The sequence below is a fragment of the Dipodomys merriami genome, unplaced genomic scaffold (genome assembly GCF_024711535.1).
Source record: "Dipodomys merriami isolate MVZ:Mamm:240054 unplaced genomic scaffold, mDipMer1.0.p SCAF_71, whole genome shotgun sequence".
Lineage (NCBI taxonomy): Eukaryota > Metazoa > Chordata > Mammalia > Rodentia > Heteromyidae > Dipodomys > Dipodomys merriami.
In genome coordinates, this window is record NW_027206302.1 from 1,008,309 (window position 1) to 1,034,980 (window position 26,672).

At 55.4% G+C, this 26,672-nt stretch overlaps 1 protein-coding gene across 17 annotated transcripts in view; it reads right to left on the reverse strand.

Moving 5' to 3' along the window:
• Window positions 1-1,055: 1,055 nt before the first annotated feature.
• Window positions 1,056-26,672, reverse strand: part of Adgrb2 (adhesion G protein-coupled receptor B2) — a 36,177-nt gene continuing 10,560 nt past the window's right edge. For 2 of the 17 annotated variants that reach the window (XM_070008924.1, XM_070008925.1), the window contains 28 exons: window positions 17,733-17,816; window positions 17,291-17,455; window positions 15,913-16,077; window positions 15,127-15,291; window positions 14,865-15,032; window positions 14,690-14,791; window positions 14,473-14,579; window positions 13,558-13,752; window positions 13,382-13,450; window positions 13,189-13,297; window positions 12,535-12,883; window positions 12,172-12,277; window positions 11,949-11,992; window positions 11,382-11,508; window positions 10,915-11,018; window positions 10,713-10,815; window positions 9,889-10,039; window positions 9,644-9,713; window positions 9,151-9,217; window positions 8,902-8,987; window positions 8,497-8,595; window positions 6,418-6,589; window positions 6,015-6,110; window positions 5,650-5,689; window positions 4,431-5,050; window positions 2,420-2,455; window positions 2,012-2,110; window positions 1,064-1,563 (listed from right to left, as the gene is read on the reverse strand). In XM_070008924.1, coding sequence (XP_069865025.1) covers window positions 1,378-1,563; window positions 2,012-2,110; window positions 2,420-2,455; window positions 4,431-5,050; window positions 5,650-5,689; window positions 6,015-6,110; window positions 6,418-6,589; window positions 8,497-8,595; window positions 8,902-8,987; window positions 9,151-9,217; window positions 9,644-9,713; window positions 9,889-10,039; window positions 10,713-10,815; window positions 10,915-11,018; window positions 11,382-11,508; window positions 11,949-11,992; window positions 12,172-12,277; window positions 12,535-12,883; window positions 13,189-13,297; window positions 13,382-13,450; window positions 13,558-13,752; window positions 14,473-14,579; window positions 14,690-14,791; window positions 14,865-15,032; window positions 15,127-15,291; window positions 15,913-16,077; window positions 17,291-17,455; window positions 17,733-17,816 — 3,884 coding nt within the window. In that variant the 3' untranslated portion in view covers window positions 1,064-1,377. Of the gene's footprint in view, window positions 1,564-2,011; window positions 2,111-2,419; window positions 2,456-4,430; window positions 5,051-5,649; window positions 5,690-6,014; window positions 6,111-6,417; window positions 6,590-8,496; window positions 8,596-8,901; window positions 8,988-9,150; window positions 9,218-9,643; window positions 9,714-9,888; window positions 10,040-10,712; window positions 10,816-10,914; window positions 11,019-11,381; window positions 11,509-11,948; window positions 11,993-12,171; window positions 12,278-12,534; window positions 12,884-13,188; window positions 13,298-13,381; window positions 13,451-13,557; window positions 13,753-14,472; window positions 14,580-14,689; window positions 14,792-14,864; window positions 15,033-15,126; window positions 15,292-15,912; window positions 16,078-17,290; window positions 17,456-17,732; window positions 17,817-26,672 lie in introns of all 17 variants that reach the window. The other 15 variants (XM_070008926.1, XM_070008927.1, XM_070008933.1 and 12 more) reach the window with 15 other exon arrangements.

Here is a 26,672-nt window from a genome sequence, read left to right on the forward strand (position 1 = left end):
CCTGCCTGCAAGCACCAGATGTTGAGTCCTTTGTACACCTAAATGCTGAGGGAGGGAGGTAGAAGAGTTGTAGAACACAGAGAACTCGCTCACAAGTCCTTTGACAATTGCTTGCAGGATGTGACAGGATATGAATGGGACTCAGAAGAAACCTGTACCATCAAGGCCTACAAACCATTCTCCTCCAGGAGGCCATCATGTGGGAATACCTCAGCCTGGTGGGCCAGCCCTCCTTCCTTCAGCCTCTCCCAGGCTCCTGCAGCACCTAACTCTTCCCTCAGCTTGGTCTGTCAGGGTTCCTAGGAGGAGCCCAGAGGTGGACATGGTGCTAAATGACCACAGCACCTGTGGTCTCTGAAAACTGTGTTCTTGCTCTAGTAAAAATCACAGCACACAGTGCAAGATGTCTCCACTTGCTAATCTCTGCTCTCCCTTCGTGGGTGCCTTACGTTCAAGTAAAGAACACAGCCCAGCAATGAGTCTGAGTCACCTCTACCTCACTCTCCCTAACCCTTGGCCTGCCTGATGTCTGAATCCTTGAAGCTCCACTCAGGTCATGAAGGTCAAGTCCCAAGATTGATGACCTCCACCAAGCATGGCCTGAAGCTCCAGTAGTACCTCTGAACCGGACTTGAGGAAATCACTTCCCAGCTCAGGCCTCATTTTCCATCCCAAAAATGGGCAACCTAACTCTGTGAGGGGCTAGGGACCATGTGTGTGAAGCTCATAGCACCCACATGACCCCCACCCCTTACAACAAACTAGCCAGGGAGTCTGCCCCCATGCCCTAATGAATGGTAGCCACGACTGTGACAGCCACCAGAGAATGCCAGTCACAGGGGCTAAATAGCACATTCTTCCTTCTCAACCCAGCCCGCACCCAGGAGAGAATACATGCAAGGCCACACGGGAAGTCAGGGTCAGAGCCAGGTGGCCCCTCCCAACCTGGGCGGACCTGACCCCATCGCACAATCTGACAAGACCGATAGAGGAATAAAGTTGGGGTTCTAGGGCTGGGCCTTCACCTGGGGCAAGCAAGGAGCTCAGCAGCCAAATCCACAGAGTGAAGTTTATTCCCAACAAAGTTCCCCTCCCCCCTCCCCAGCCCAGGACAGGGACAGACAGGCGGGGGCAAAGACAAGGCTCTGAGGCTCCGGTGGGTGACTGAGGGGCCTCTGAGAAACAAGGAGGAGCCCTGGCCCCCAGGCCACATGGTATCTGGCTCCCCCTTGTTGGCCCCCCCCACCAGGATGAGTCCTCCATGCCTCCTGCCCCGCCTCGGGAGGGGGAGGGGCGCTGGCTCCTGGGTAGTTCCAAAGTGGAGTGTGAAAATAGAGAGATATATATTTCTGTGCAGTGGGCAGTCCGGCATGGCACTCACACCTCTGTCTGGAAGTCACCTTCCGGTGGTTCTGCGGGCTCCCAGGCGGCTGTCCGGTGCAGGGCCAGCCGTTCTCGGGGCTTGGGGGGCAGCGAGCCCAGTGTCATAGATTTGAAGGTGCTCCAGCTCTGATGCCGCCGATGCTGAGACAGGCCAGGACGGTCCCCAGGGCTGGGCTTCTCCTGTGGAGGGAGCCAGAAGAGCCCATGGTGAGGGCCTAGGAGCCTTCACTAACAGTACCAAACAAACGGAGGAGACCCCAAGACATTGCCAGCATGGCCCAGCATGGCAGGGCCATCAAGTGTTGAAGCAGCGTTCATACACAAATGCATCCCCTCCTGACCTCTGTGCAGGTGGCTCCTGTCTACCCCCTCTGCCCCGTCCCCAATGGCTCATCCCTGCTCACTATCCACAACACCCCCCCCCACCCAGGGTGGCCCCACAACAGTTGGTCCAACAATGGGGAGGCTTCCGTTGAAGCTGTCCAGGCAGAGGAGGGCAGGTTACAAATTCCCCAGAGCCCACTTCACCCCAGTACTTATGCGGGACTCGCTTAACTGTCACCCCCAAAGATGCATGCCACTTCTTCTGTTGTGGGAACCACAGGTGTGGGTCAACAGGGAGCCTCACCTTGGCTGCAGACTGGCTGCGGTAGCGGTCGAAAGTGTGGAACTTCTGGCTGAGCTCGTGGTAGAGTTCCGAGTGCCGTTTCCGGGTGTGCATCACCTTCTAGGAGCCACTGGGCGTCAGAGGAACGCTCCTCTGGGCAGCACTGCGGACCAGCTCAGTCCCCTCCTCCGAGGGCACTCAGCATCCTGGGCCCCATATCCCTGCCGCCTGCTGGCCCCTTTGGAACCAGGTGGGCTCTCACCTCACCCCACTGCTTCAGGTTTGTGCAGGAGAGAACAGTGAGGAAGACCCCACGGAAACCACAGGCTTGGGGGCCTGGGATTGGACTTTGCCAAGGTGCCTGAGCCACTTTTAGGAGTGAATCCTCCAGACAGGTGCCCCACCCCCTAACATACGCACATCACTTACCTCAAAGTCCAGATCTGAATACCGTAGCTTCTTACGCTGGAGGGAGCCGTAGGAGGCAACAAAAGAGAAGACAGCTTTTCACCACAGGCGGGACTTTAGATAGAACACAGGGTACCCACACCTTCCCCCAACCCAGCCCTAGGGTTAGGACTCATAACAGGGCAGCCCTTGGGGTTGTGTGCTACAATGTGCAAGCACCAGCAGGCAGGTGCCACTGGGAGCTCACACACACCTAGGTCAAACAGCATCTGGTAGACCCCTGACAGGGCAAGGACACCAACTCTCACACCAGATCACATAGCAGCCATGGGTTCTCTGTGCCTAGATTCCACCCCTCTAACCCTGCCCCTTATCTCTACCAGCCCCAGGCTCCCTTCTGACTGTAATCCTCTATTTGTCTTGCCAACACAGACTTGGGCCTTTAGAAACCTTCCTTGGACCATGCCTTGCCTCTTGCCCTGCCAGTCCAGGCCCTGTTTCCCTGGCCTCCACATCTCCTCACCCTGTCCTGAAGTCATCCAGCACCACTGAAGGAGATGTGAGAGTCAGAATGCTGTCACAGGGAGGAATCATGAGCCTAAGAGCAACTTTCAGGGGAGTCAGGGAAGCTAAGACTAGGAAAGGAAAAGGCCGTGCCAGGCTCTCACAAAGAAACCAGAACCATGATCTGAATTCCCCAAGTCCCAACCCGGTGGACATGTCACCACCCCTGGCCTGGTGACACCACTCTGGTTTTCTTACCTTCCTGCCTGCTCTGCCTATCTTAGGCCATTATGCTCTGCCTCGGCCCCTCCCCTGCCCCCTCCACACATGTCCTCCCACGTGTAGCCACTCTTCTTCCTGCCTGTTGCACAGTGCAAACACAGACCCATGTCTGCATATCCACCACCCATCCCCATTGCCCACACATCGCTGACCCCTTTAAATGCAGCCACAAGCACTGTTTCCTCCCCCCAAAGAGCCCAACACTGTCTCCTTATCAGTAACCCAGCCACAGACAGCTTCCACAGAGCAAAACCTGCCGCATAAACTGCTGACCCTTTCCAACACTGGAAACATCTTTTCTGTCTTTGTTACACCTTCTTACTTTTTGCCATCTGTGACAGGAGCAGGCACCAAATGTTCAAGAAACATTTTAGGAGAAAAACTTCAACTTGTGGCCCCTCTAGCTGCTAACTTCATCTTGTTTGTGTACAGGATGGGGAGCAGATTTCTGAGGTCAAACACAAGCAGCCAATCGTGTCTGAGTTAGGACTCTGGGCCTCTTTCCTTATCCACATCCTCCGCATCCCTCCAATTAAGAGTTCTAGAATGTTCCAGAGTTCTACAAGAGTCACTACCACCTGCTTGTTCCCAATGATCCTTTGCAGGAATCAAGCTGGAGGGAAAGCCTACATGGACAGCAGGGCTACAGAATGGGCTTATATGCTCTCAGGAAGATGCCCTGGGCAGTGCCCTGGGGCTGATTTAGCACTACTGACCCCCAATTGTCTAACATTTCACTTTCTATTTGTTCTCAGAAATAAACAGCTTACACTCACTCCTTCAGACAGTCCTACAAAGAGACTGCTATGCGATCCTCGCCTCCTGCACAAGGAAGCAGAGGCTCAGAGAGATCTTGCCATGTGCCCATCAGAAGACTGGAGCTCAGAGTTGTGTGGCACAGATGCCGGGCATGGCCCCTATTATGTGGCTTCCCTAGCAGTACAGCCCCTTGCCTAAGGCCTCAGCCCCTTCAGAGGAGGCCTCATCCTAACCAGCCACCCCATAGTCAGAATCAGGCAAGAATGAAGATACTGAGAAGTGCACCCTGAGGCGTGAGGTCCCCGTCCCTCGGAGGAATTCAGGCACACCAAGATGTTACCCGGAGCTGCAGTGGATCCAGTGACTGCACGAGGAGGTGTTCTGGGGCACCTGGCAGTGTCCCTTCCTGGCTCCCACCCACGATTCAGACATGGTCTCAGGTACACCTGCGGGCAGAGCCCTGCCTCAGGCCCCTGCAGTCCCTCACCTCCAGGGAGCCCAGTTTCATGGTGGAACCAGGCACCGTGCGGGGCATGGTCCTGCTGCGCTCCCCTGGCTCGGGCACTTGGCGAGCGCTGGGTGTTGGTGGTGGCGGTTGGAAGGTCATTCCATAGGGGTTCTGTAGAGACCCATAGGCAGGGCCCAGCCCCATGCCCGAATGTTCCACAGACAGGAAGCTGGGGTAGCCTTCAGAATGGGTGATTGCCTTGGCAGCCCGCCGGGGGGTCCCTTCTGGTCGGGCTCTCGGGGCCTCTTCACCTCCTGCCCCTCCACTGCCAGGCTGCAAACTCAAAGTCCGCCGGGGCAGTACCATGTAGTCCCCCTCGGAGCCTGGCTCAGTGGGCCGAAGCCAGGTGAGGTCCAGCTGCTGCAGGCCACCCTCTCCACACATATACACAGGGTTGGTCTCCTGAGGGGGTGGCGGCTCCCCCAGGCCTGGGGAGGCTGCCATGGGCACCAGGATGTTCCCAGGCAGCGGGGAGAAGCTGAGGCTACTCTCGGGACCCATGAGGCAGGACTTAGGCTCTTCATCCTCATCCAGCGACAGGCGGGACAGTGTGCCTGTGATGGTGGATGGGTTGCAAGTGTTGACCTCCTTGAACAGAACTGGGGGTGGGAGGGGAAGAGAGGATGAATCTTGAGGAGCCCCCAGATGCCTTTGCCCAGGCTGGGCAGGAACCAAACCCCCGAGCTTTGACTGGCAGGGAAACTGAGTACAGATGGTTACCACTCTTACACACACCAAATGGGATAGGATGACAACTGGCTCTGAGGCCCACAGAGAAGCAAGGCAGGAAACAAAGCCCCAGTGCTCTAATATGGGTCCCAACCTCTACCCCACACCCCTAAGGGAGCATCTCTCTAGAAACCAGGACCAGAAAGAGACCCTGGTAAGAGTCATGGAAATGGCATGATAAGCAGGAGCTCCTGCTGTGCCTAAATTCATGTCAGTCCTACACCCCCGACCTGCCCAAGAACAGTGGCATTCTCCCCTTTACAGGTATGTTGTCTGAGGCTCAGACAGAGAGGGTGTTTCCCTGGAGGTGAACGGTAAGCAACTTTCAGCCTGAATCACACTCAGGCCTATCTGATGCCAACGCTGGACTCCAGCATCCAGGCCTCCATCAGGGCTGCCCACAATAGGCCTCAAGGTCCCTTCTTGCTTATCCCTGGGGCCATTCTCAGTCCTACCCCAGTAGACTCACCTGTTTGACAAGCCAGATCCACATCCTTTTCAAAGTCTGACTATAGGCGGAGAGGGAGAGAACAAGTGGGCAGAGGAAGGATCAATGTATCAGAGTGGGAAGGGACCCAGGCCCTTCCCCACACACCTCTTCCCAGTCCCCTACTGGGAGGTGCCACCCACAGCATACAGCCCAACAGCTCCTGAGGCAGAGGAGGCACTGAATAAGGGGAAAGACTCATCTGATTTCACCCAGTTTTCAGTGGTCAAATCCAAATCAAACCCAGCATCTGTCCTTGTCAAGGATGGAAGGTGAGCAGCTGGCGGGGGGGGGGGGGTGGTAAGTGGTGGTGGTGGTGGTGGCAATGCTCAGGCCTCCTCACTCACCAGGATCTGCAGCTGCCCATTCTTACACGAATCAGGCGAGTCTTCACTCTCATCAGTCCGACACACGCCCATCTGACACTTCACCACATCCTGCACCTGGGGAAAGAGGGCAAGAGGAAGAAAGAATGAGTCTTGAGGAGTTCTCTACAGGACTCTGAACATAAATTAGATATACCTCTCACCCCAGGCACCCAGGTAGGAATAGAGAGAAAGACACAAATCCAGCCTGAAGCCCTAACACATGGACTGGGCTATCAGGGAGATAACCCCAGGAAGCTAGAAGGCCAGGCTTCCCAGGCTACCAGCCTTTCCAAGGCCAGGGCCGCTCCTGGTCCCCCAGCAGGGAGAAGCCAGAGCCCAAACCCAGTGTGGCAGGCTGGCAAGGCAGGAGAAGCCAGCCCACCTCCCGACGCAGGAAGCAGTGCACAGCCGTGATGACAAAGCCCTGCGCAGAGTTGAAGACAGCAAAGAGGGCCTGGAAGAGGACGGAGCGGCGGTCTGTCATGGCCAGGACAGCAGACATCCAGGTGAGTGCCAGGAGGGGCAGCACCACACAGGAACTCCAAAGTGAGGCCCTGAGGGGATAATGGAATAGGATTTGTCAGAGTGACACTCCATGAGACAGAGTAGCAGGAGCCTAGGCCTCCACTGGGCTTGGGGACTGGCAAGGGCCCACATTCCCAGACCTTAGGAGGATCCTCAAGCAAAAAGGGACCAAAGAGCCGCAGCCAGAGAAATAGAGCACAGGGACAGACAGCAGAGAAGTGCAGGGCAGAGCAGGGACCAGGAGAGGTGGGAAGGATGGACCACAGACACAGGAGCACTGAGCCAAAGCAGAAGCAAGATCAGGGGAAAGAGATGGAGAAGATGTCAGATGTGGACATGGGGAGTTGCGGGCCCCAACTTGGGGAACTTGGAAAAAATGCAAACGCCCGGGTCACACACTGGGTAGGCTGGGGAGAGGAGGAAAGGACTAAAAACAGACACTAGCCACAGTGAAGAGAGCATGAGACTGACAAGAGGCACCCAGAAGAAAGATCAAACAGGCAGAGCATGCGAAGGATGCCAGAACAAAAGTCCGTGGAGTGAAGATGGGGGTCAGGGCCAGTGAGGAGGAGGCCAGCCTCCCAGCTTCCCATGGAGGAACTATCAGCTGCCTGTGGCTGCTCAGAGCCCTGGGCAGAAGGATCCGAGCTGGGGTGTGACAAGCCTACATATCCCTGGCTTCCTTGCAAGGGGAGGGCAGAGAAAAAGGCAGATGAGCCCTGGCTTTCAAGCTGCTCTCCTCCCACACCTGCTATAGCCCACAAGGGACAAAAGGGTCTGAAGCCACACTGATCCCACTTTGCCCCATTGCTCTGTACCTCCAGTGGAGTCAGGCACAGCTGCAGACAAGGCCAAGTGAACCATTCTGCCAAGGCAGAGAGATGGGCAGGTGGCCAATATCTGTCCTAGGAAGAGTATTTCATCACCGTTCAACCCAGCAGGGGGTGGATACAATGGTTTCTGAAGCTCTAGGGGCGGAGCCAACATCAAGAGAGGGTCTAATCACAGTAATAAGAGCTGTCATTGATTAACCACCAATTCTCTGCCAGGCCCTACACTGAACACTTTACATAGATTATTCCAAATTGTGATCAAAACAACTCCAATAAACAGGCCTGAAGACTAGTATCCCAATTTATAGATGAGGAGGCTGGAGTGTGCCCAGCTGGGCAGAGGAGAGGAAAGCTGGGACACACACACACCCTTGGTGACTCCAAAGTCCAACCAGTCTGCAGATGGTAGCCCAAGCTCTCGGCTCATTATTGCTTCACAGTAACAGTACCAGCCACCAGTACCCTCCAGAGCCCCTTGGCCCCGCACTGGTCAGGAAGGCTCAGGCAGATTTGCAGCTCAGGGTGGGAGGCTGTGCCTGAGGTCCTTATGCTCTGGCATAGCTGAGATTTTACAATTCTCTGATGCTGGGGGAGGAGGGGTCTCAGTGTGATAAAACTGTCTACCTCCTTGATTCTGTCTCCAATTGATTGTGAGATTCAATGCTTCTGAAATCCTAAGTTTGATTCTGTGACAGATGATAAGACTATGATTCACTCATTCTAATGTTCTCCGCTTCTGATTGTCTTATTCTAAGATTCTATCGTGCTAACTCTAAGGTTCTATAGCTCACAAATTCTAAGGGCCTCAGAGTGGTGTGAGAAGGAGTTGTCTGTAGCTGTGCCTGGGCAGAACATTAGCCGGGAGCAGGGGTGGGGTGGGAGGGAAGGGTGGGCAAAGGAACCCAGCACCTTGGGGGGCACAGTCACTCCCCATTGCCCACTGTCACTTCATTCACAAGCCCTGAAAAATGCATAGCAATTGGAGGGCAGGGAAGGCTCTCCTGAGCACTGGACTGATAGATAATCCTCCCTCCCCCCACCACAGGCACTGTCCCCCCCCCTTTCTTTGCTCCCACCCATCCCCACCACCCCCCAGGACTAACATGGCGTTCCTGGCCGAGGCTGAGCTGAGCAGGGGGCTGGGGACCGCTCCACACGCCGAGCAGGGGAGGAGCAGGCTGGCCCAGGGGCACCGCTCCGACCTCGGGGGGGAGGAGGGGGCAGCACAGACATGGGAGAAAGGGGAAACACATGGGAAGCCGGGAGACAGGGGCAGAATGAGCCCCGAGAGGGGTGGGAGGGGAGGGCAGACGAGAGAGAAAGAGAGCTGGGTTAGGCTGGGCGAGGGGCTGCAGCTGAGCACTCCGGGCGCCCACCTTGCTTGCACCCTTGATGCCCCAAGGCCGGGGAGCCCAGATGGCATTGGCAAGCCCTGAGTCTCCAAGAATGCCCCTAGCCCACCCTCCCTGATGTTTCCAGAAAGGCCAAGTCAGAGACCCTCCCCTTACCCAGCCCTCTGCTTCTTGGACTTGTCTGAGATGCCATCACGAGCCATGAGCTTGTTGAAGACGATGATTCCAATGAGCATGTTCACCTGCGGGCCGGAAGGGGCAAAAGAGAAGACAGGGTCACCAGGTGCCCATCAGGGATGGGCCCCTGTCCTCAGGTGGCAACTAGAGGGCAGGGAAAAAGCAGAAGGATAGGATGAGAGGACAGAAGGCCTCCATCTCTCCCAGGATGCTGTAAAGGGAACATACCAGGACAATGACAGCTGCAGGGCCCACAAAGGCGTAGAGCAGACCGCCCTCCAGGGAAAGCCAGCAGCTAGAGTGGGGGTGAGGGGGAGAAGGGAACATCAGGTACCCAGCAGCTCTTACCCCACCCTCAAATACCACCCCTCAGTCTCTGCTATCTTGTGGGCATTACCAGTTGAGAATGAGCCTCAGGCTGCGCTAGAGTGAGCTCTTACTGAAACTTGGTTTTCCCTCCAACAAAGGTCAAGAACATCAGGCCCAGCCCTTGGGCTATCACATGAAAGGAGGCTGACCTCTGAGCTCCAAGGTGAGGGGACATTATCTAATCCTAGCACGTCTTTTTCACAATCAAGGAAACTGAAGCTCAGAGCTACAGAGGAATTGGCCCAAAGACCTACAAGAGGTTTGAGCCAGAATCTTAGCCTAAGAAGGCAAATGCCCAGCCTAGACCCACACAGCCCTACAGCCCCAGCACCCATACAGGAGGCCCACGTACTAGCTGGATGTACCATATCCTTTGGTGCGTGTGAAGCCCACAGACACAGCCACCACCAGGGCAGGCAGACCTAGGGGAGCACAGGAACCATACTGAGAAGACTGTGGGTACTCAGGACCCTCTTATTTTCCCTGACTGCTCCCAGCCCAGATGACCCACATTCCCAGAGAGCTGGACCAGGGCCAAAGCTGGTTGCCCCTGCCACCCAAGGCCCAGAAGCAGAGCCCAGCACTGGCCTTGCTCACCCCAGCCCAGGCAGAGGAAGCGTTTGCGAACGAGGCGGGTGCGCATCCGCCCAATGACAGCCAGGTAGGACTGCCAGGCCTCGGTAAGCACCCAGCAAAAGGAGGACAGAAAGAAGAAATGCAGGAAGGCAGCCGTCATGGTGCATACGCCCTGCAGGGAGAGGGAACGGGAGGGAGTGTCCCTGAGCCGCTGCCAGGGTGGGAGGCGCCAGCTTCCCACACCTGCTGCTGGGCGCTGCTGTGACCAGCCGCCCACCAGAGCTCCGCCCCCGAGAGAGTCCTGCCAGGCACCCCCGCCTTCCTGCACCCACACACAGCACGACACGGGCCTGATGACACGCACACAACACTCCGCATCCGGGGAGGTGGGCAGGCAGGCCACCCACACACAGACTGGCAGACAGGGCTGACAGAGAGGGGGACAGACAGGGAGCCAAATAAGCCCCATACCAGGCATCCACAGTACAGAGTACAAAGAAGGCCAAAGAGGACAGTATGGGTCAGTCACAGGCAGGTGGCATAGGAGGCCGCCCCAAATAAGAGGGAGACCCAATGCCACCAGCCCAACACACGTGCACCCAGGCACTCAGCTCACACACACACACGTTCACTGATGCATACACAAACATTCATTACTGAGTACACACACACCCCCTCTCCAACGCCCTCACATATGCTCACATGCTACTTCCACACGCACACACCCTTTCCCCAATATCCCTTAAAGACATCCACACAAACACACACACACACACACACACACACCGCCACCTGCAGGCACGCCCCACCCTCAGCCTCTCACATCCCCGGGAGCCTGCACCTGCCTTGCTCAGCACCCGGGACTGGCCCACGAGGATCAGAATATTGGAAGCCAGGATGGACAGGCAGAAGTTCAGCAAGATGATAGAGCGTTCGGATTTTATGAACCTAATGGAGCACAGCAGGCAGAGGCAGAGGTGCTGGCTGCCTGTCCGACCCGGGGTGGCTGGGTTAGCCACCTCCCACCCCATCGGACATCCAACCTACCTCCAGAAGGCAGCATAGATGGCAAGCAGTGTGAGCAGGGCCATGCAGGACACCGCACAGCCTATCACCAGGGGGACCGAGGGGGCGCCCGCCAGCTCCAGGGTCTGTGGGAGATGGGTTGCTGGGAGAGGGCAGCAGCAGGGCGCCCAGTCCCTGTCTGGTGCAGACAGGGATACTCACATGCAGAAGGACACTCACTATTGTTCACACAGTGCAGACCAAACCTACTCACACTTACACTCTTCCACATACAAGTAGATGCACACACGGGCAAGCCTACCCACACCCTCCGGCAGATGTCATGGTTATCTGCCGCATCCCGAGGGCTGCAGCTCCATGTGTAATCCACAGCTATGCCCACAGAGAGGCACACTGAAGATCACCCAGGGCCTGACAGCACCATCAGACAGCTCTGGCAGCCCAGGGGTCTCCGCCTTTGCCCAGCATGGCACATCTCTCTTACTCACCAGGTCTTTGGGAGGCTGGGCCAACACAGCAAAGGTGGACAGGTGCTGACACTGACAGCGTGTGTGGGCTGCCTGTGTCTCCAAGGTCTGGCAGCTCTCAGTATCCCAGTCCCCCAAGCTGGCATCTCTTGGGTGGGAGAGAGGTATCATGAACCCTGGGCCCAGCTCTATAGCCCTGCCTTTACTAGTGCTGCCCACTGGCAAGAGACAAGCGAAATAAAGGACAAGGCTATATCCCTGAGGTAATAACAGGGAGCCCTAATATATTCTCTTGAGCCTTCAGGCCAAGGATGGTACCAAGATGCCACTGGGAAATTCCTCTCTCTCTTTCTCTTTTTTTTAAAGTAGCTGTACAAAGGGGTTACAATTCCATTAAGGCAGGTTGTAAGTACAATGCTTCTTGGCTAATGTCACCCCTTCCTTTGTTCTCCCCTATTTTCCTCCTCCCGTCCCTACCCTCAAGTTATGTAGACCATTTTCTATATAACGTACATTGAATATAATGACTACATAAAAGATTCCTCTTTTCTGACGGGGGGGGGGGGTTTCAAGAGCTGCCCCACTTACGCTCTGGAGTAGTCCCAGCTGGCACAGTGGGGATCTGTGGTACCCTGGAGAGCAGAAGACAGGCATGTAGCTAAGGGTGGGGAGGCCACCAACCCTGGTCACCACCCCAGCCGCCGTGGCCAATGTCCAGCCCACCGTAGAGAGAGACTACCTTCCCACCAGACAGGTCTCTGGCTACCCGTGTTGGCATATACTCAGGGTTCCCAGCGGGGCCTCCACTCACATTGATAATATAGGAGAGCTCCACAGTGATGAGGGGCTCTGCTGGAGGCTGGGTGGGAGGCCGCACGGTCACTGTCATCACCCGGGAAGTGACAGCTAGAGGAGGCCTGGGGAACAGACACTGAGGTCAGATCACGACACAGGTTCCCAGGAGGAACCCTGAAGCTACTCTGGATGGGGGTAGGGGCTGCCAGGAGCCAAGACCCAGGGGAAAACCAAGAGCTCAATGGCCAGGATTTTGGGTCCATTCACCAAGTCCTGGATGCTAGCACAGCCTTTGGGAAGCAGTTGTATCCAGAGCCAGGTGAGGGGTCCCTGAGGATACAGGGCTGCTGGTGGATCTCTCTGCTCAGGTTGGACTCACCTGGGAGGTGGCAGGATGAGGCCAATGGTGCGGTAGAGCACAGCACCAATCACAAAGTAAGAGGACTCATCAGGGTCTGCGGTGAGGAGCCGCTGGTGGGAGTAGCCTGGCCCTGGGGGCACCGTTCCTGGGCCCTTCCCCCTGACAGGGTTGCCCACTGCTGCTGCTGCTGCTACCGCAGCCCCAGGTGTAGCAGGCTTCCCTGGGGAGGAGAGGCTGAGCACCTCCTTGGGCAGGAAGAGACGGTCCTCTGAGTGCCGTACCCAGTCCTTCATGCCCCGGCGGCCCCGCATGGGAAAGGTGATGTCGCTGGACACAGCGGAGATGGGCTCCCGCTGAATGCTGATCACTGCAGTGGGAGGAGGCAGGCGGAACACACCACACCGCAGACAAAGGGAACAGACCCGGAGGAAGACACACACCACAGAAGGCAGTACCAGGATTGGTATGAATACAGAAAAGTGGGCAACGCAGAGGTGGAGTGGAGGAAGGAACAAGGAGAGAAAGATACAATCACAGGATTAAATGGAGGAAAGAAAGAATCTGTACATGAAAGAATAATAGGAAGAGCCCATCAGAAACCATCCCTCACCCACAGTGGTGGTTTGGGTTCGGTCACATCCAGCACCCCCTCCCCTGCCTGCCTCCTTGTACCCAGATTGTCCGTGACAATCAGAGAGCTCTGGAAGGCCTTGAGGGCATCGCCCACCAGATGAATGAAGTCCTCCACAACACGGAGCAAGTGCACAGAGCCAGGGGACACCTGGGGACAGACAGAGAGTGTGTAAGGTGTAAGGGTTCAAGGTAGGGGTGGGTCATGAGCAGCCCAAGAAGTTGTAGCCTTTACCTGCTGAGCATCGTCCCACTTGTCCTTGTTCTCTGCATCTACCATGAAGCTCACCACCTGGAAGAAGCGCTAGGGAGAGAGCAAGGAGGGTCAGGGAGCCCTGGTCCCTTGGAACCAGGCCCTCAGCCTCCCCTTCGAGCTGGGGATTCTCTTCCTGAGGGCAGCACAGATGGTACCTGCACGTCATCAGCCGAGGGCACATAGGTAGCCCTCTTGAAGGTGTCAGTGACATTCCTCAGAATGTCCACAGAGAAGAGCAGGTCCCCGCTGTAGTAGGTGCGTCGGGCCAGTAGCTCCTGAAGGCTGCGCACCACCTGGGACATGCCCTCGCCCGCTAGCATGCGCTGCCCCTTGGCCAGGTGCTCCCGAAGCTGCAGGTGACATGCGGGCCCCAGTCACTGGAGCATCAGGAACCGGGAGCAGCCCCTGGCCCATCCCATTCCCATCTATCCACTGCTTTCATACAAGGTCAGAGAGAACTGCTCAAAGGGGCTCAGGGGAGACAGAGTCCAAGAAGGAGACAAAGGAGAGGGAGTGGAAGAGGGGAGAGGGAGCACCTCAAAAGGTACTTGAAAAGACTCAAGTGGAAGCATTTGAAGAAAGAACATGCTCCCCATCACAAAGGGTCCTGCACATGAAGAAGGGCAGTACAGTGAGCTCCGCCTCCCTACCTAATACAAACCTGGAATGCAAACCAATACTTAATAGAGTCCGAAACATGTACATATATGCCCCTGCTGCTGAAACCACCCTGGCCCTATAGCAGGCCCTGGATTGGTCACTGAGGATACAAAAACAAACTCAACTTTGTCCCTGCTTTCAAAGAGCGTCAACTCTAGTAGGATAGAGATACTTAAGTAAGCATTCTTAACATCTAATAACTGAGAGGCTCGGGAGATACAGGAGCACAGGGGTGAGCAGCAAGACCGAGAAAACACTTGAGAGGTAGCTCTTCACATATGAGTAGGAGTTTGTCAGCCAAAGAGAGGCCCAGCCCAGCAGAAGTGAGCACAGCATATGCTAAGGCACATGGGGGTGAGCCAAGAGTCTGGGACAGATACCCAGCATCCTATCTGGCAGGGCACACTCACTGATAGGTATAGGTAGCGGTATTCATGGGAGATGCAGCGAGCAAAGCTGGGCAGTCCCCAGTATGCCACACCCTGGGCACTGAGGAGACAGCGGCGGCTGGCAGACCCTGCGGGAGGACAAGACAGAGGGCTGGGAATGAGGGCCAGGCTCTCACCCACTCCCTCAGGATACAGACTCAGAGGCAGGGGGTCAAGTGAGGGTGTGCAAGAGCTTTACCCGAAGCATTGGGGGGACATTTGTTGTAGATGATTTCACCAGCTGCTGCCTTCTTCCAGGTCATCAGCATCACATACTCATCCCTGCACATCTCATGGAAGGCTGTGGAGACGGGAAGGGCTCAGTTGGGCTCACATGCAGGCCTCCAGCCCCCAGAAGGGTCGTGTCAGCCTACCTGGACACCTCTTCTCACTGCAGGGCTTCACCTCCTCTCCGCTGCCTTCGCAGGGGTAGCCCTGTGTGCCCGTGGCCTGGCACATGCGGAAGCGGCGCTGCCAGCCTGTGTCACATGTCTTGGAGCACAGGCTCCATGCATTCCACGGCCCCCACTTGCCATCAGTGGCTGTGGGAGAAGGGGAGTGGGAGAGGCTGCAGGGGCCCACCTCCAGGGCCAGGGCTTCCCACTGCCACCCGCCACCCTCATGCCAAGCACTTACCAGGGCACTCGAGGTTGCTGCAGTCACGGGTGTCAGTGAGAGATCCCGGGCACGTAGCCCAGGCCGGGCCTGCCATACTGCACTTCCGGATGCGCTGCTGGGTCCCGTTGGCACAGGAGGATGAGCATGGGCCCCAGGGACCCCATTCTAGCCACTGGCCTTCCACTGCATGGGGAGACACAAGCAGGGGTGGCCGTTGAGCAGAAAGTAGGTAGAGTGCTGGGGGCAGAGTAGTATGGGGAAATAACAGAAGCTGGTTGGCATTCAGACTTGTGCCAGGCCAGACCCATTCAAGCAGGGCAAGTGGAGGGGGTTGGAGTGCTCAGGTGAAGCTGGGCCTCATCCTGCCTGCCTGTCATCTGCTCTAGGAACACAGGACCCCTCTCCACTCAGTACAGAGGGGTGAGTGCTCCTCTTGCTGAGGACAGGGCTGCTTCTGATCTTTGCCTGCACTTGAGCCCAGATGTCCAATCAGTCCAGCAGGCTAGAGGCACCAAAGTGCTGTTAATAGCAAAGGCAGACAGGGGTTTGGAGGTAGGGGCATTGGTAAGCAGTCCTGTTTAGTCTGGGTCACAGTGTGCCAACCCCAAGTCAGGGCTGGGGCTCACCACCCACACTTGCAGGCATAGTCTCCAGTCTCCGCATGCTTGGTCAGAGTTCTCGGGGTCCCCCCCAGGGGCAGGGCACTGGACCTGACTGTCTCCCTTGGGTCTCCCCCCCCACCAGCCCCACCCACACACAACCGGCTGGGCAGCGCCTGCCTACAAGCCCCCTGGCGCTACTGACCCGGGCAGGCGGCCATACTGCAGAGCTTAGTCTGCAGCTCGGGACCTTCGCAGGCCTTGCCGCCGTGCTGGGGGGGCACGCAGGTTCGCATCCGGTTCCGGGACCCGCGCCCGCAGCTGCGGGAGCACAGGCTCCAGGACCCCCACTCCTCCCACACGCCGTGCACTGCAAGGAAGCACGTGGCCGGTGGCTGGGCAGCACCTCGGCGCCGCCCACTACCAGAGCCTGCCCATCCGCCCACCAATGAGGAGCTCTGCAGTTCTGCGACTGCTCCTTATTGGCTCTGCCAGGGGTCTGTTGCCTGGGGAATCGCTCAGGGTCCCAGAATTCCGCCGGTTGAGGGAATGTGGCAGACAGGTCTCAACTCACACAGGACAGAGCCTGTGGACACCCGGACGGTCAGTAGGATCAACCGAAGAGGGGAACCAGAATCCTCCTCTCCTGGAGGCACAAGGCAACCCAAGACCCACCTTCCCCCTCCCTTCCCACTCCCAGACCCAGAGCCTGAATCCAACATGGCAGTGTAGGGGCAACAGAAGTGCCCCTCCCAGCCCCAAGCGCATGGACACACAAATACACATGAACCGGTACATGGACACCAACACAACGATCTCACACACTGGAACACAACTTTGCAAGCTCCTGCCTCACCCCCAGTTACCAAGCTTGCCCTCTGCAAGCTCCTGCCTCAATCGCAGTTACCAAGGGCCCTCCTCAGATAGACCTTACTCTAAATTCACAGTCAGCACTTCACCCCTCCCCGGCAGGAAGCAACGAGCAGGCTGCCCTGCCCTGCCCCTCGCAGTCACCACCTGTTCCGGGCAGGCACATGCATTTCCCTAACTATATGCTTAACTGAGAAAGGCCTAAGGGTCCAGGGGAGGCACTCTGGGGAGTAGGATAGGGAGCCCAGAGAAGAGAGGAAGAGGTCCAGGAAGGCTTCATTTTTAAATTAAAAGTGGCATTCATCTTACATTTTCAAGGAGGAGCTGAACTGCTTAGCCAGTGTGGGAGCAGGACAAGAATAAGCAAATTCAGGGAGCTGGGAGAGCGGTGGTGGTACTGGAGAACTTAGAGCTAGTTGAGTACAGTCAGGAGGCACTGAAAGGAAGGCTGAGCCTTGATGACCAGGACATAGGTAGGCATCCAGAGAGTGAGGTGCCCAGAGTGGAGCCCAGTGGTGTACACGGCCAGGTTTATCTATGTCCCCAGGCTGGCATAGTGCACGGAGCTAGGCATGGTGTGGGAGGTAGGCGGGTTCGCTGAGTGAAAAGAGGGGGCAGCTGAGTCTGTTTGTTTTAAAGAAGATTCATGTGCCCAAGTACCAGGTAAGATCTAACCCTGTTGGCAGACAGGGCAGGGAGGAGGTCGGGCCTACCTGGGCAGGTGGCTGAATTGTTGCAGGGCCGGGTCTCCCGCAAGGGCCCGCTGCACAGGGTCCCATAGGGGGAGGACACGCAGGAGCGGGTCCGCACCTGCAGACCCTGCCCACACGTCAGGGAACACACGCTCCACGGGGACCACTCCTCAGCTGCCGGGTCGCCTACAAGAGAGGGACAGCGTCGGCGGCAGGGGACACCTCCCACACATTCCATCTCATGGGGCTGGGGGAGCACCAACAAGATAGGGGCAGGGGAAGCATCAGAGGGACCCTCCTACCCTGACCCCCAAGTGGCAGCCCTGCCCACAGGCCTCACATGGCAGAGACACAACTGAGCTCCAAGACATAGACACAGACAGGCACACGCCAAGCACACATGCCACCAGACGCCACACAGTCGGGCCCCCGCCACAGAGGAAGGGAGGCGGGCCCGAGTTACCTGTCTGCGCCATGTATAGCCCAGGCTCATCTGCAGACCTTGGCCACTGGGTTTTCACCTTCGGTTCCTCTTCCGGCTCCTCACCTGGAACACGGAGGTGGCGGCAGGGGCTCAGCAAAAGCCAGCTCAGTCCTGCCACAGTGGCACAAAGAGAGCAGCCTTGCCGGTCCTCAGCCTGAGGGCCTGGAAGCAACTGCAGGTGATGCAGAGAGAGCATTGCAGCCTGCCCCCTGTCCCCTACCACCATTTCACAGATAAGGAAACTGAGGCTTTTCTATCTCTTGCCTCAGCCAGACAGGGGAGATTTGGAAGAAAATGGCTATCCCTATTAATAAGCTCTGGAGAAGTGTCTTTCCTCCTGTTCCTCTCCCTGGGAAGAAGGACCACCATCTCAGTTGAGAGACAGAGAAACTGAAGAGCAGAGAATGGGGAATGACTTGTCTAGAAGCACACAACTCAGTGAGCTTGAAGCTCAGTTGGAATACAACTGCTTTGGCCAAGGACTGGATATGGGGCATTTCTGCCCCCCAAGTGGTACTGGACTAGGATATGGAAGCACAGATTGAAATGTCACTCCCTGGAGACCCAAGGTGTTAGAGCAGGGACCTACAGCCCAGAGCCCTGCCTCTGCTGCCCCTATAGACAGAAGAGCAGCAGGTGCCCCAGGAGGCCTCTCAGTTGCTAGATTGATGTGTCTGGTCTAGGCCTAGGCAGCCCCACCAGCCCAGAGGCTCGATTCTCCCTAGCCTGCCCTGCTGCACAGGCAAGATCTCCACCAGGCCTGACTCTCTGCTGTATTTCATATCTGGAATGTTCTCAGGTTTGGGCTATTGGAAGGTGGTGGGAAGTTCTTGGTGGGAGGCCTTCTGGTTATTGGGAAGTATGCTCTTGAAGGGGATTAGGGACCCTGCCCTTTCTATCTTCCCTTCCTTGTCAATCCTGGGCATGAGGTCGACAGGCTTGTTCCACTACATACTCCCTACATGGTGTGTGGCCTCACCCCAGACCCCAGAGCAACAGGACCAACTAGCCATGGATGGAAACCTCCAAAACTGTAAGGTGAAATAAACCTTCCTTCTTCATCAATGAACTTTCCTCTCAGGTAGCCATATAGAAAGGTGACTAATGCCCTCAGAATGGGGAGCCGGTGGGAGACAGGAAAGCAGAAGGGAAAGGAATCATCCATGTAGGGGCCACTGGGAAGGGGGGATGGACGAATATTTGGGAACAAGGCTCAGCCCACACTGTCCCCAGACTACAAGGTACTACTTTCACCCCGCTACATCTCTCCTATTTGTGAAAGTTGGGCAGCACCAAACAAGCACCCCCAGAGGGCTGTGCTCTCCATGCCCCCTGCTGCCCAGTCCAGGCTCTACACCTAAGAGCCCTGCCTGGGCCGGCACACAGTAAATTTCTTCTCTCTCTGAACTCTGCATTCCCATCTAGTGACCACTACTCATAACATCCCCACCTTAGGAACTCACAACGAGGCACTAGCCCTATACTTAGCCTGTGGTAAATGCTCATTAGACAGGACTATCTTCTCACAACCTCACCCCTGTGGCCCCCTCCTCAGCCATCCAGCAGCCTCCCTGCCTCCTCCAGGGGTCCTCCTGGCTTCACGTGGAACCTGCCTCCACCTGACCACAGAGGAGAATCAGGCCATGCTGGTAGCTCCTCAGTCCCCCCACCCAGCCCCTCTGCCACACCGGCTCAGCCATCCCCAGCCCGGAGCCCTGTGACTAGCTGCCTTCTCCACCCCCACTCCCAGGCTGCTGAGAAATCTGTGGCTGAGCCAACTGGCACTGTGACAGGTCCAGTCCACGTCTGCTAGGCACATGGGGCTTCTCCGCAGCCCTTCTGGACTGTTCCTTCTTCCTTCCCCTCTGGGCTCACAGGACCCAACCTACCTTGCCACTGTCTCAGCCATGGCCTTCTTCACAGAGTAGATAGAACTAGGACTTCCGGGCTTCCCATCATCCCCCCCACTCCCAGTTTTGCTTCTAGAAGCCACCTTAGTCCTATACCCTCTTTTCTGCCTTCCCAGGAAGACTCGCCACCCAGCATCTCCTCCTCATCCTCTCCTTGTGGCAGCCCATGACTGATCCACCATTCTAGGGATCCCCCTCTCCCTGCATTCTCCTCCCTCCTCTCCCTGCCCTGGGCCTCCCTCCGACACCAAGTGCTCCTCTGCTGCCACTCCACTTTCTCACCTGTCATCCACTTCCTGGCTCAAATGTCACTTCCCCTGTTGATCCTCTGCAGTCAGCTGCTGCCCACATCCTTCTGCTGAAACCGTTCTCAGCATAGTCATCACCATCCTCCGGGCTGTGAAATGCTGGGACACTTCACAGGCCTCGTGTCACTGGACTCTGGGCCGCAGCTGACCCTGTTTCTCCTTCCCGCCTTGAAACATCCTGTCCCCACCCCACCCCTCTATATGGGGGGACTGCTCTATCAGGGTCTTGTCCCCTTGACCGGTTAACTTTCCTGCTGCTTCCCATGGCAGACACCCATATTTTGTCCTGTTTTTACTGCACATGCACCCCAACACTTAATGACCCCCCCTCTGACCCAGCATTCCTGGTCATTACATCCAGGCCCTGCCTCTCCCGTGCTCCACAGCTGTTTGAACTCGTGAACATCTCTCCTGTCAAACTGCTCATCTCCTCTCTAGCTTCTACTGCTTGCTCTCTGGCTTCTGTACTTAGAAAGTTCCTACTCGACCTTCAGACCATCTCAAATAACAACCCATGGAGGAAGCCCGTCCTTATCGTCCACTCCTGGGGTAGGATGGTCTGTCCTTTTTATTACAAATGGCTTCAGTCTTCCAGCTGTCTGAAATGCCCTATCCCCACCGCAAGTCCTTTGAGGGTTGAAGGCTGTATATGAGTCATGTCTCTGGCCCCTGGGAATACCAGCACAGAGTCCAGACCAGAAAAATATCAATAAATGAATGCCAATGGACACCATGCTGCTGGCTCCCCCATGGGGAGTAAGCGGAAGTAGTCCCCTTCAAAACGTCAGCTCTACCTGGCAGTGCCAACCTTCATTGTAGGGATATTAAGACAGGCTCTGGGATGGGATTCTGGACCTCTATCAGAACCAAGCCTGGCATCTGACTGTCAATAATACTCTGGAGACGCTGTGCAGCTTGTTCCAAGGATGGCCCAATCCTCTTGTCTAGCTGCTAAGCACCAGGCCCATTACTGGATTTAGACAGTCCTCTCCCCACAGCCTGGCATGCAATAAGCTCTTCACGTAAGACCATGTCAGAGACCACCTAAGCAGCTTGTGGACTCGCCTGTTCCCCATGGAACCCTGTTCTCAAATAGCTCAACCATTTGCTGGCCAGCCCCATGATATATGCAGAGGTCATCTGTCTTATTGGAAGTCAGAACATGTCCCAAGCCAGCTTTTGGGTCTCTCTCCCAGTCTCCTGAGCTGGGAGGAAAAGAACAGGCTTGAGGCAGCACAGCCAGAGCTTACACTGACTGCTGTCCTCACTCAGGAGAGGCCAGTGATTCATCCCACCCCACCCCCGGCCAGTTCTCCCAGAAGGGCAAGGAGATAAGAGACCAGGTAGCATTCGTTGTTAGGAACACTGATTCTGCCCCTACGCCCAGGCCCCAGCCACCTTTGCATCTAGAACAGGAAAGACCCTTGGGAAAGCTAAGACAGGCATCATCCAAGAGGACTGGCAGGACCCAGGAACCGTGTTAATACATGGCCATGTTAATACATTGCCCAAGTATTGAGGATGGCTTACAGGCAGGGCTCATGAGCTCTTTGCCATTTTGCAGGACTGTGGATACCTGCTATGCAGTTACCTCTTCCAGATGCCAGTAGGGCTCTGTCACTTGAAGGCCTACAGCCCATCAGCTTTCCCATCAGCCACCAGTGTCAGGCACAGATAGACCTGCTGCCTATTACATATGTCCTCACTCAACCACCTGCTGACCCTTGTTTTGAATGAAGGTAACCTATCACACACCTCCAGGCATCAGTTACTGTGCACTCTGCTGACAGCACTTTGCTCAGTTCTCACAAGGATCAGTCTGTCCACAAATGAAAAAGGCACCTTCCACCAGAAAGAGGCTGAGGTGGGACACAAACCCAGGCCTGCCTAATTCCGAGAGTCTGCTTTCTCCACTAAACTATGCTGGCTCTGATGGACAAAATGCAGCCCTCCTTGAACTCTCCTTCCCTGAGGCCATGGGACCCAGGTCATTTCTCAAGCCCAGCAGAGCCCCAGGTCTATTTCTGTCTATTTCCCTTCCCCTGGTAGGAGCCTGGATCTCCTCAGTAACCTTTAGTGGCTTCCCACTGTGATGGCTCCAGCCCTTACTGACATATCCAGTCTTGTTTTCCTTTCCTGCTAGGCAGCAAGCAGACTCAAGGCTACGTGGACCAGTGGGAGGGAGGACACAGATTCTGGAGCTAGATTGATGTGGGTTTGATGCTCAGCTCTGCCACTGTCTTGCTGCATGCCTTAGACAAGTCATTACACCTCTCTGAGCTTCAGATTCTTCAACATAAAGTATAAGTAACCTATCTTTCCACATGGGGCGGGGGGGGGGGGGAGAGGGGCGTCTTCTTCTCATGATCCCTTGAGCAGGGAAAATGCTTTCCTCTATTCCTCCTCTCCAATACTCTTCCTTCCATCTCAATTCGCCCAAATCTTCCACATGTCAAGTTCTACCTCTTCCAAGAAGCCCTCCTAAGCTGGCACACAAGGATTTGGGGAGGCTAACCCTCTTTTTTTTTTTCTTTTTCTTTTTTTTGGTCGGTCGTGGGACTTGAACTCAGGGCTTGGATGCTGTCCCTGCACTCTTCAGCTCAAGGTGAGCACTCTACCACTTGAGCCACAGTGCCACTTCCAGTTTTCTAATGTTTTTTAAATTGGAGATAAGAGTCTCACAGACAGACTTTCCTGTCCAGGTTGGCTTTGAACCGAGATCCTCAGATCTCAGCCTCCTGAGTAGCTAGGATTATAGGTGTGAGCCACCGGCGCCCGGCTAGCTAACCCTCTTTCTATAGCCTAGTCCCCAGGTTGCCTTTTGCTCTAGCTGTCATTATCTTGGCTCATTCTTCTGCCGCCCCCAGGGAAAGTCTGTGTCTAGCACCCTTTGGTACAGAGGACCTGGACTCTGGACAGCCTGGCACAAAACAAGCATTCAACAAACCTGGGTTTCGTTTTTTGTGTGTGTGTGTTTTTTTTCCACACAACCAACAGGGGCCACCCTCAGTTCAGCCTGGCCTCGGCAGGCAGGGCGCATATGCTTTTTGCCACTTTGCAGGGCTATGGATACCTGCTAGGCCATGCTCCCCAAACTGCACACAACCTGACCCCCCCAGCCTCCCATGTCTGAATGTGTTAAAAAATAGCCATGATAATTACTACTTCCACAGGGAAAGAGTGCTCAGATGTACAAAGCAGGCCTCCCTTCCTAGGGCTGTCTGCACCCTCTTGGAGTCCACCCAGACTCCCAAGTGGGTGCCAACTGGTCTCCTTGAAACATGGCTCTGTTATCCCTTTCTGTGGCTCCCTAGCCCCAGCAGGACCACTGGGCCCTACAGTGCATCAGAATCTCCAGGAGCACAGGAGAAAGCAATGGCTTTTGAAAATTCCAGGTTCTATCCTGCAAGTACAGTCAACAGGGTCTCCCTATTAGACCAGGCATCCAGCCAGCATGCCAGACTCCCCCGCAGATTCTCCCTCCCCCAGCAGCTGACCTGCTCACCCAGCCTCCCACATCATGAGCTGGCTGGGCCGCTGCACCTCCTCCTGTGGCCAGAAACTCCAGGAGAGCAGGGACCACATCTAACTCAACCTCTCTCCTCTGTGACGCCCATTTCTTGCTGCCTTTAAGCTGCTGGCCAGCAGGATGAGGTCCTAGTTTGTCTTGGGATGGCAGGGCAGGCAGAGCCCTGGCCCCATCTCCCTCAACCAGGGCTGCCAGCCAGCAGCTCATCCTCTTATAGCTCTTACTCTGGATGTTTCACACCTCTCCGCCTTTGCACAGGCTGTTCCCTCTGCCGCCAAAGCCCTTCCTCGAGGCTTTCCCAAAGCACAGGGCAGGATGGCTTGGGAGGCTCGTGACCATGAACTAACACATCATCCTGGATTGGGAAAGTTGTTCCTTTCTGGGTCTCTGTTTAGAATGATTTGCTGACTGGCTAAGATAGTTGGGTTGTGGTCCTACTAGAGCCTGTTGTCCCACCATGATTAATAAGAGCACATCTCCCTTCCAGTCACCTCAAAGGCATCCTTCCAACTGCATAAAGGGCAGTCTCTGTATAGCCCTAGACTCACAAATCCCCACCTGCGCTACTAGCCAGTGGAGAGGCAGGAAGGGCATGGAGCTAGAATTTAATAAGGTTGCTTTGTCTCCCCTGTGGTTGTTTCTTTGCTTATCTTCAATTTCAGACAGTGCTACTCTGTCCATTTATGATTCAAAATCTCTTTAATACGTTAAATTTGAAAAGCAATTCAATTTAAGGAGAAACCTCCCAGACTAGTGAGATTCCTATTCATTCCTCAAAACCCAACTCAGAATGACCTTCTCTATTCCTTTCCCACCTCTTTGAGGTTTGCTTCCCCCACTCTTCCGTCCCCCTCAGCATCCAGCTCATGCCGTCCAACCGGTATGCTGCACTCTACGACTATTTATTTGAGATCTATGGCATGCCAGTGCTACAGCTTGGATGTGGCTTGAGTGTGTCCCAAGGGTTCATGTGTTGAAACTGAATCTCCATTTTAAGGTAATAAGGGAATGGAGACCTAATCTGAATATAGTGTTTGAAAGGTGGGGCCTCTGGGAGGCCTTGGTGGGTAGAGACCCCAGGATGAACTGTGGTGGCTTTCCAAGAGGAGAAATCAATATGGAAAGGCGCATTGACTCCCTTCTCTCACCAAGTGATGGGACTCTGCAGCAAAGAGGCCATCGCTGGATAATGGGCTCTTGACCTTGAAACAAACTATGAGCCAAAATGAACCTCTTTGCTTTAAAATTTACCCAGCCTGTGGTAGTGTGTTGGCAACAACAGGAAGCAAACCAATGCAGCCAGGCACTGCGCTAGGCACTAACCTACATTCCCACGCACCCTCCCCTCTGCTCTGTAGAACAGCTCCCACTCTCCCCACATCACAGGTGGCAAAATGCTGGCAAAGCAATTCGTCATGGTCACGTAGCTAGAGAGTGCAGAGGGTCAGGGCTAGATGACTTCTGTCTGTGGTCTTGATCATACACTAATGGTCACTCTGCTGGAGGGCAGAAAGGGTTCCTCACTCCGCTTCGATCTCGCCCACCCAGAATCAACCCAAGGCCTGGCCCACACTTATAAGGGATTACCTGCTGAGAGGTCGGGCCAAGTCTGAGCCCTGTTCCCCTACTCCCCATCCTGGAATGGAGCACATGGTCTCCAACAGTACAGAGACTTCAGAAAAACCCACTGCCATACCCTGCCTTAAGAGACACCTACCTCCTTACTCTCAGAGCCCTGAGCAGGCAAGGGGGACCCAACTTCCTGACACCAGACCAGGCTGGCTAAAAAAAGAACAGAGGCCTGAACAAGGAGCAAGGCCACGCTCACAACACATCTGGGCAGGTTGAGGTCCTTCCAAGTGGGGACAAAGGTGGAGTATATTGTATATGTGGCTTAGACTATGGGAGATCTCTGCCTACCTGAGGGTAAAATGCTCCGGAGGGGGGTGGATAGCCCAAGCACAGGCAGGGAGGCTGACAAGCAGGGGGTAAACTGGGGACAGAGGAGCATCAGTTGAAAGGGCAAGGAGGAAGAGGAGGGAAGGCTCAAAAGAGTGTGGCAGTTGCCAGGCATCAGTGGCTCACACCTGTAATTCTAGCTACTCAGGAGGCTGAGATCTGAGGATCCAGGTTCAAAGCCAGCCCAGGCAAGAAAGTCTGTGAGACTCTTATCTCCAATTAACCACCAGAAAACTGGAAGTAGCCCTGTGGCTCAAGTAGTAAAGCTTGCCTTGAGCTGAAGAACTGAGAGATAGTACCCAGGCCCAGAGTTCAAGCCCCATGACCACAAAAAAAAAAAAAAAAAAAAGGCAGGGATCCCAGAATGGGGTTAGAATGCCAGGTTGAGATGCTTTGGCAGAACTGGGGTCTCTGGCACCAGATCAGAGAAGTAACTCAGAGAACTGGGGATCCTGAGCCACCAAGATGGCATCACCTTGTCCAAGTCACATGACAGAGAGTCAGAGTCAGATCTGGACCCACTTTTGCCTTCCAGAAGCCCCCATATTCCTCTGATGAACACATTTCAAGAAGGTAGCCCAGCTAGACCTGGTGGCCAGAACTCAGAAGGCAGAGGCAGAAAGATAGAGAGTTTGAAGCTAGCTTGGGATACCCAGTAAGACTTTGTCTCTTGAAATAAAAATAAATAAGCCAGGTGCTGGTGGCTCATGCCTGTAATCCTAACTACTCAGGAGGCTAAGATCTGAGGACAGAGGTTCCAGCCTGGGCAGGAAAGTCCATGAGATTCATTTCTAATTAATCACATAAAAAGCTACAAGTGGTGTTATGGCTCATAGTAGAGTAGAGTGCTAGCCGTAAGCAATAAAAGGAGCTCAGGGACAGTGGCCAGGCCCAGAGTTCAAGCCCCAGGACTGACTGGCAAAAATAAATAGAGCCCAGAGAATAGAGGGTGGACCAGCAGCAGCCAGCTAAGGTAGGACAGTGCCCCCAAAGAAAGGGGATCTAGAGCAGAGGAGGGCAGGTATCACACATGGGGCTCTTCTCTTGAGTATGGCTCTACACAGCCACCCCCATGGGCTGGTATCTGCTGGAGACAGGAGGGTCAGTAGCCAAGAACTGCAAGGCAGGGCCAGCCCTCAGGAGCTAGGCTCTGCACCAGGCACTACTTCTGCCATCCACCTCCAAGTCTCAGGCTTAGCCGGCCTGTGCCAGC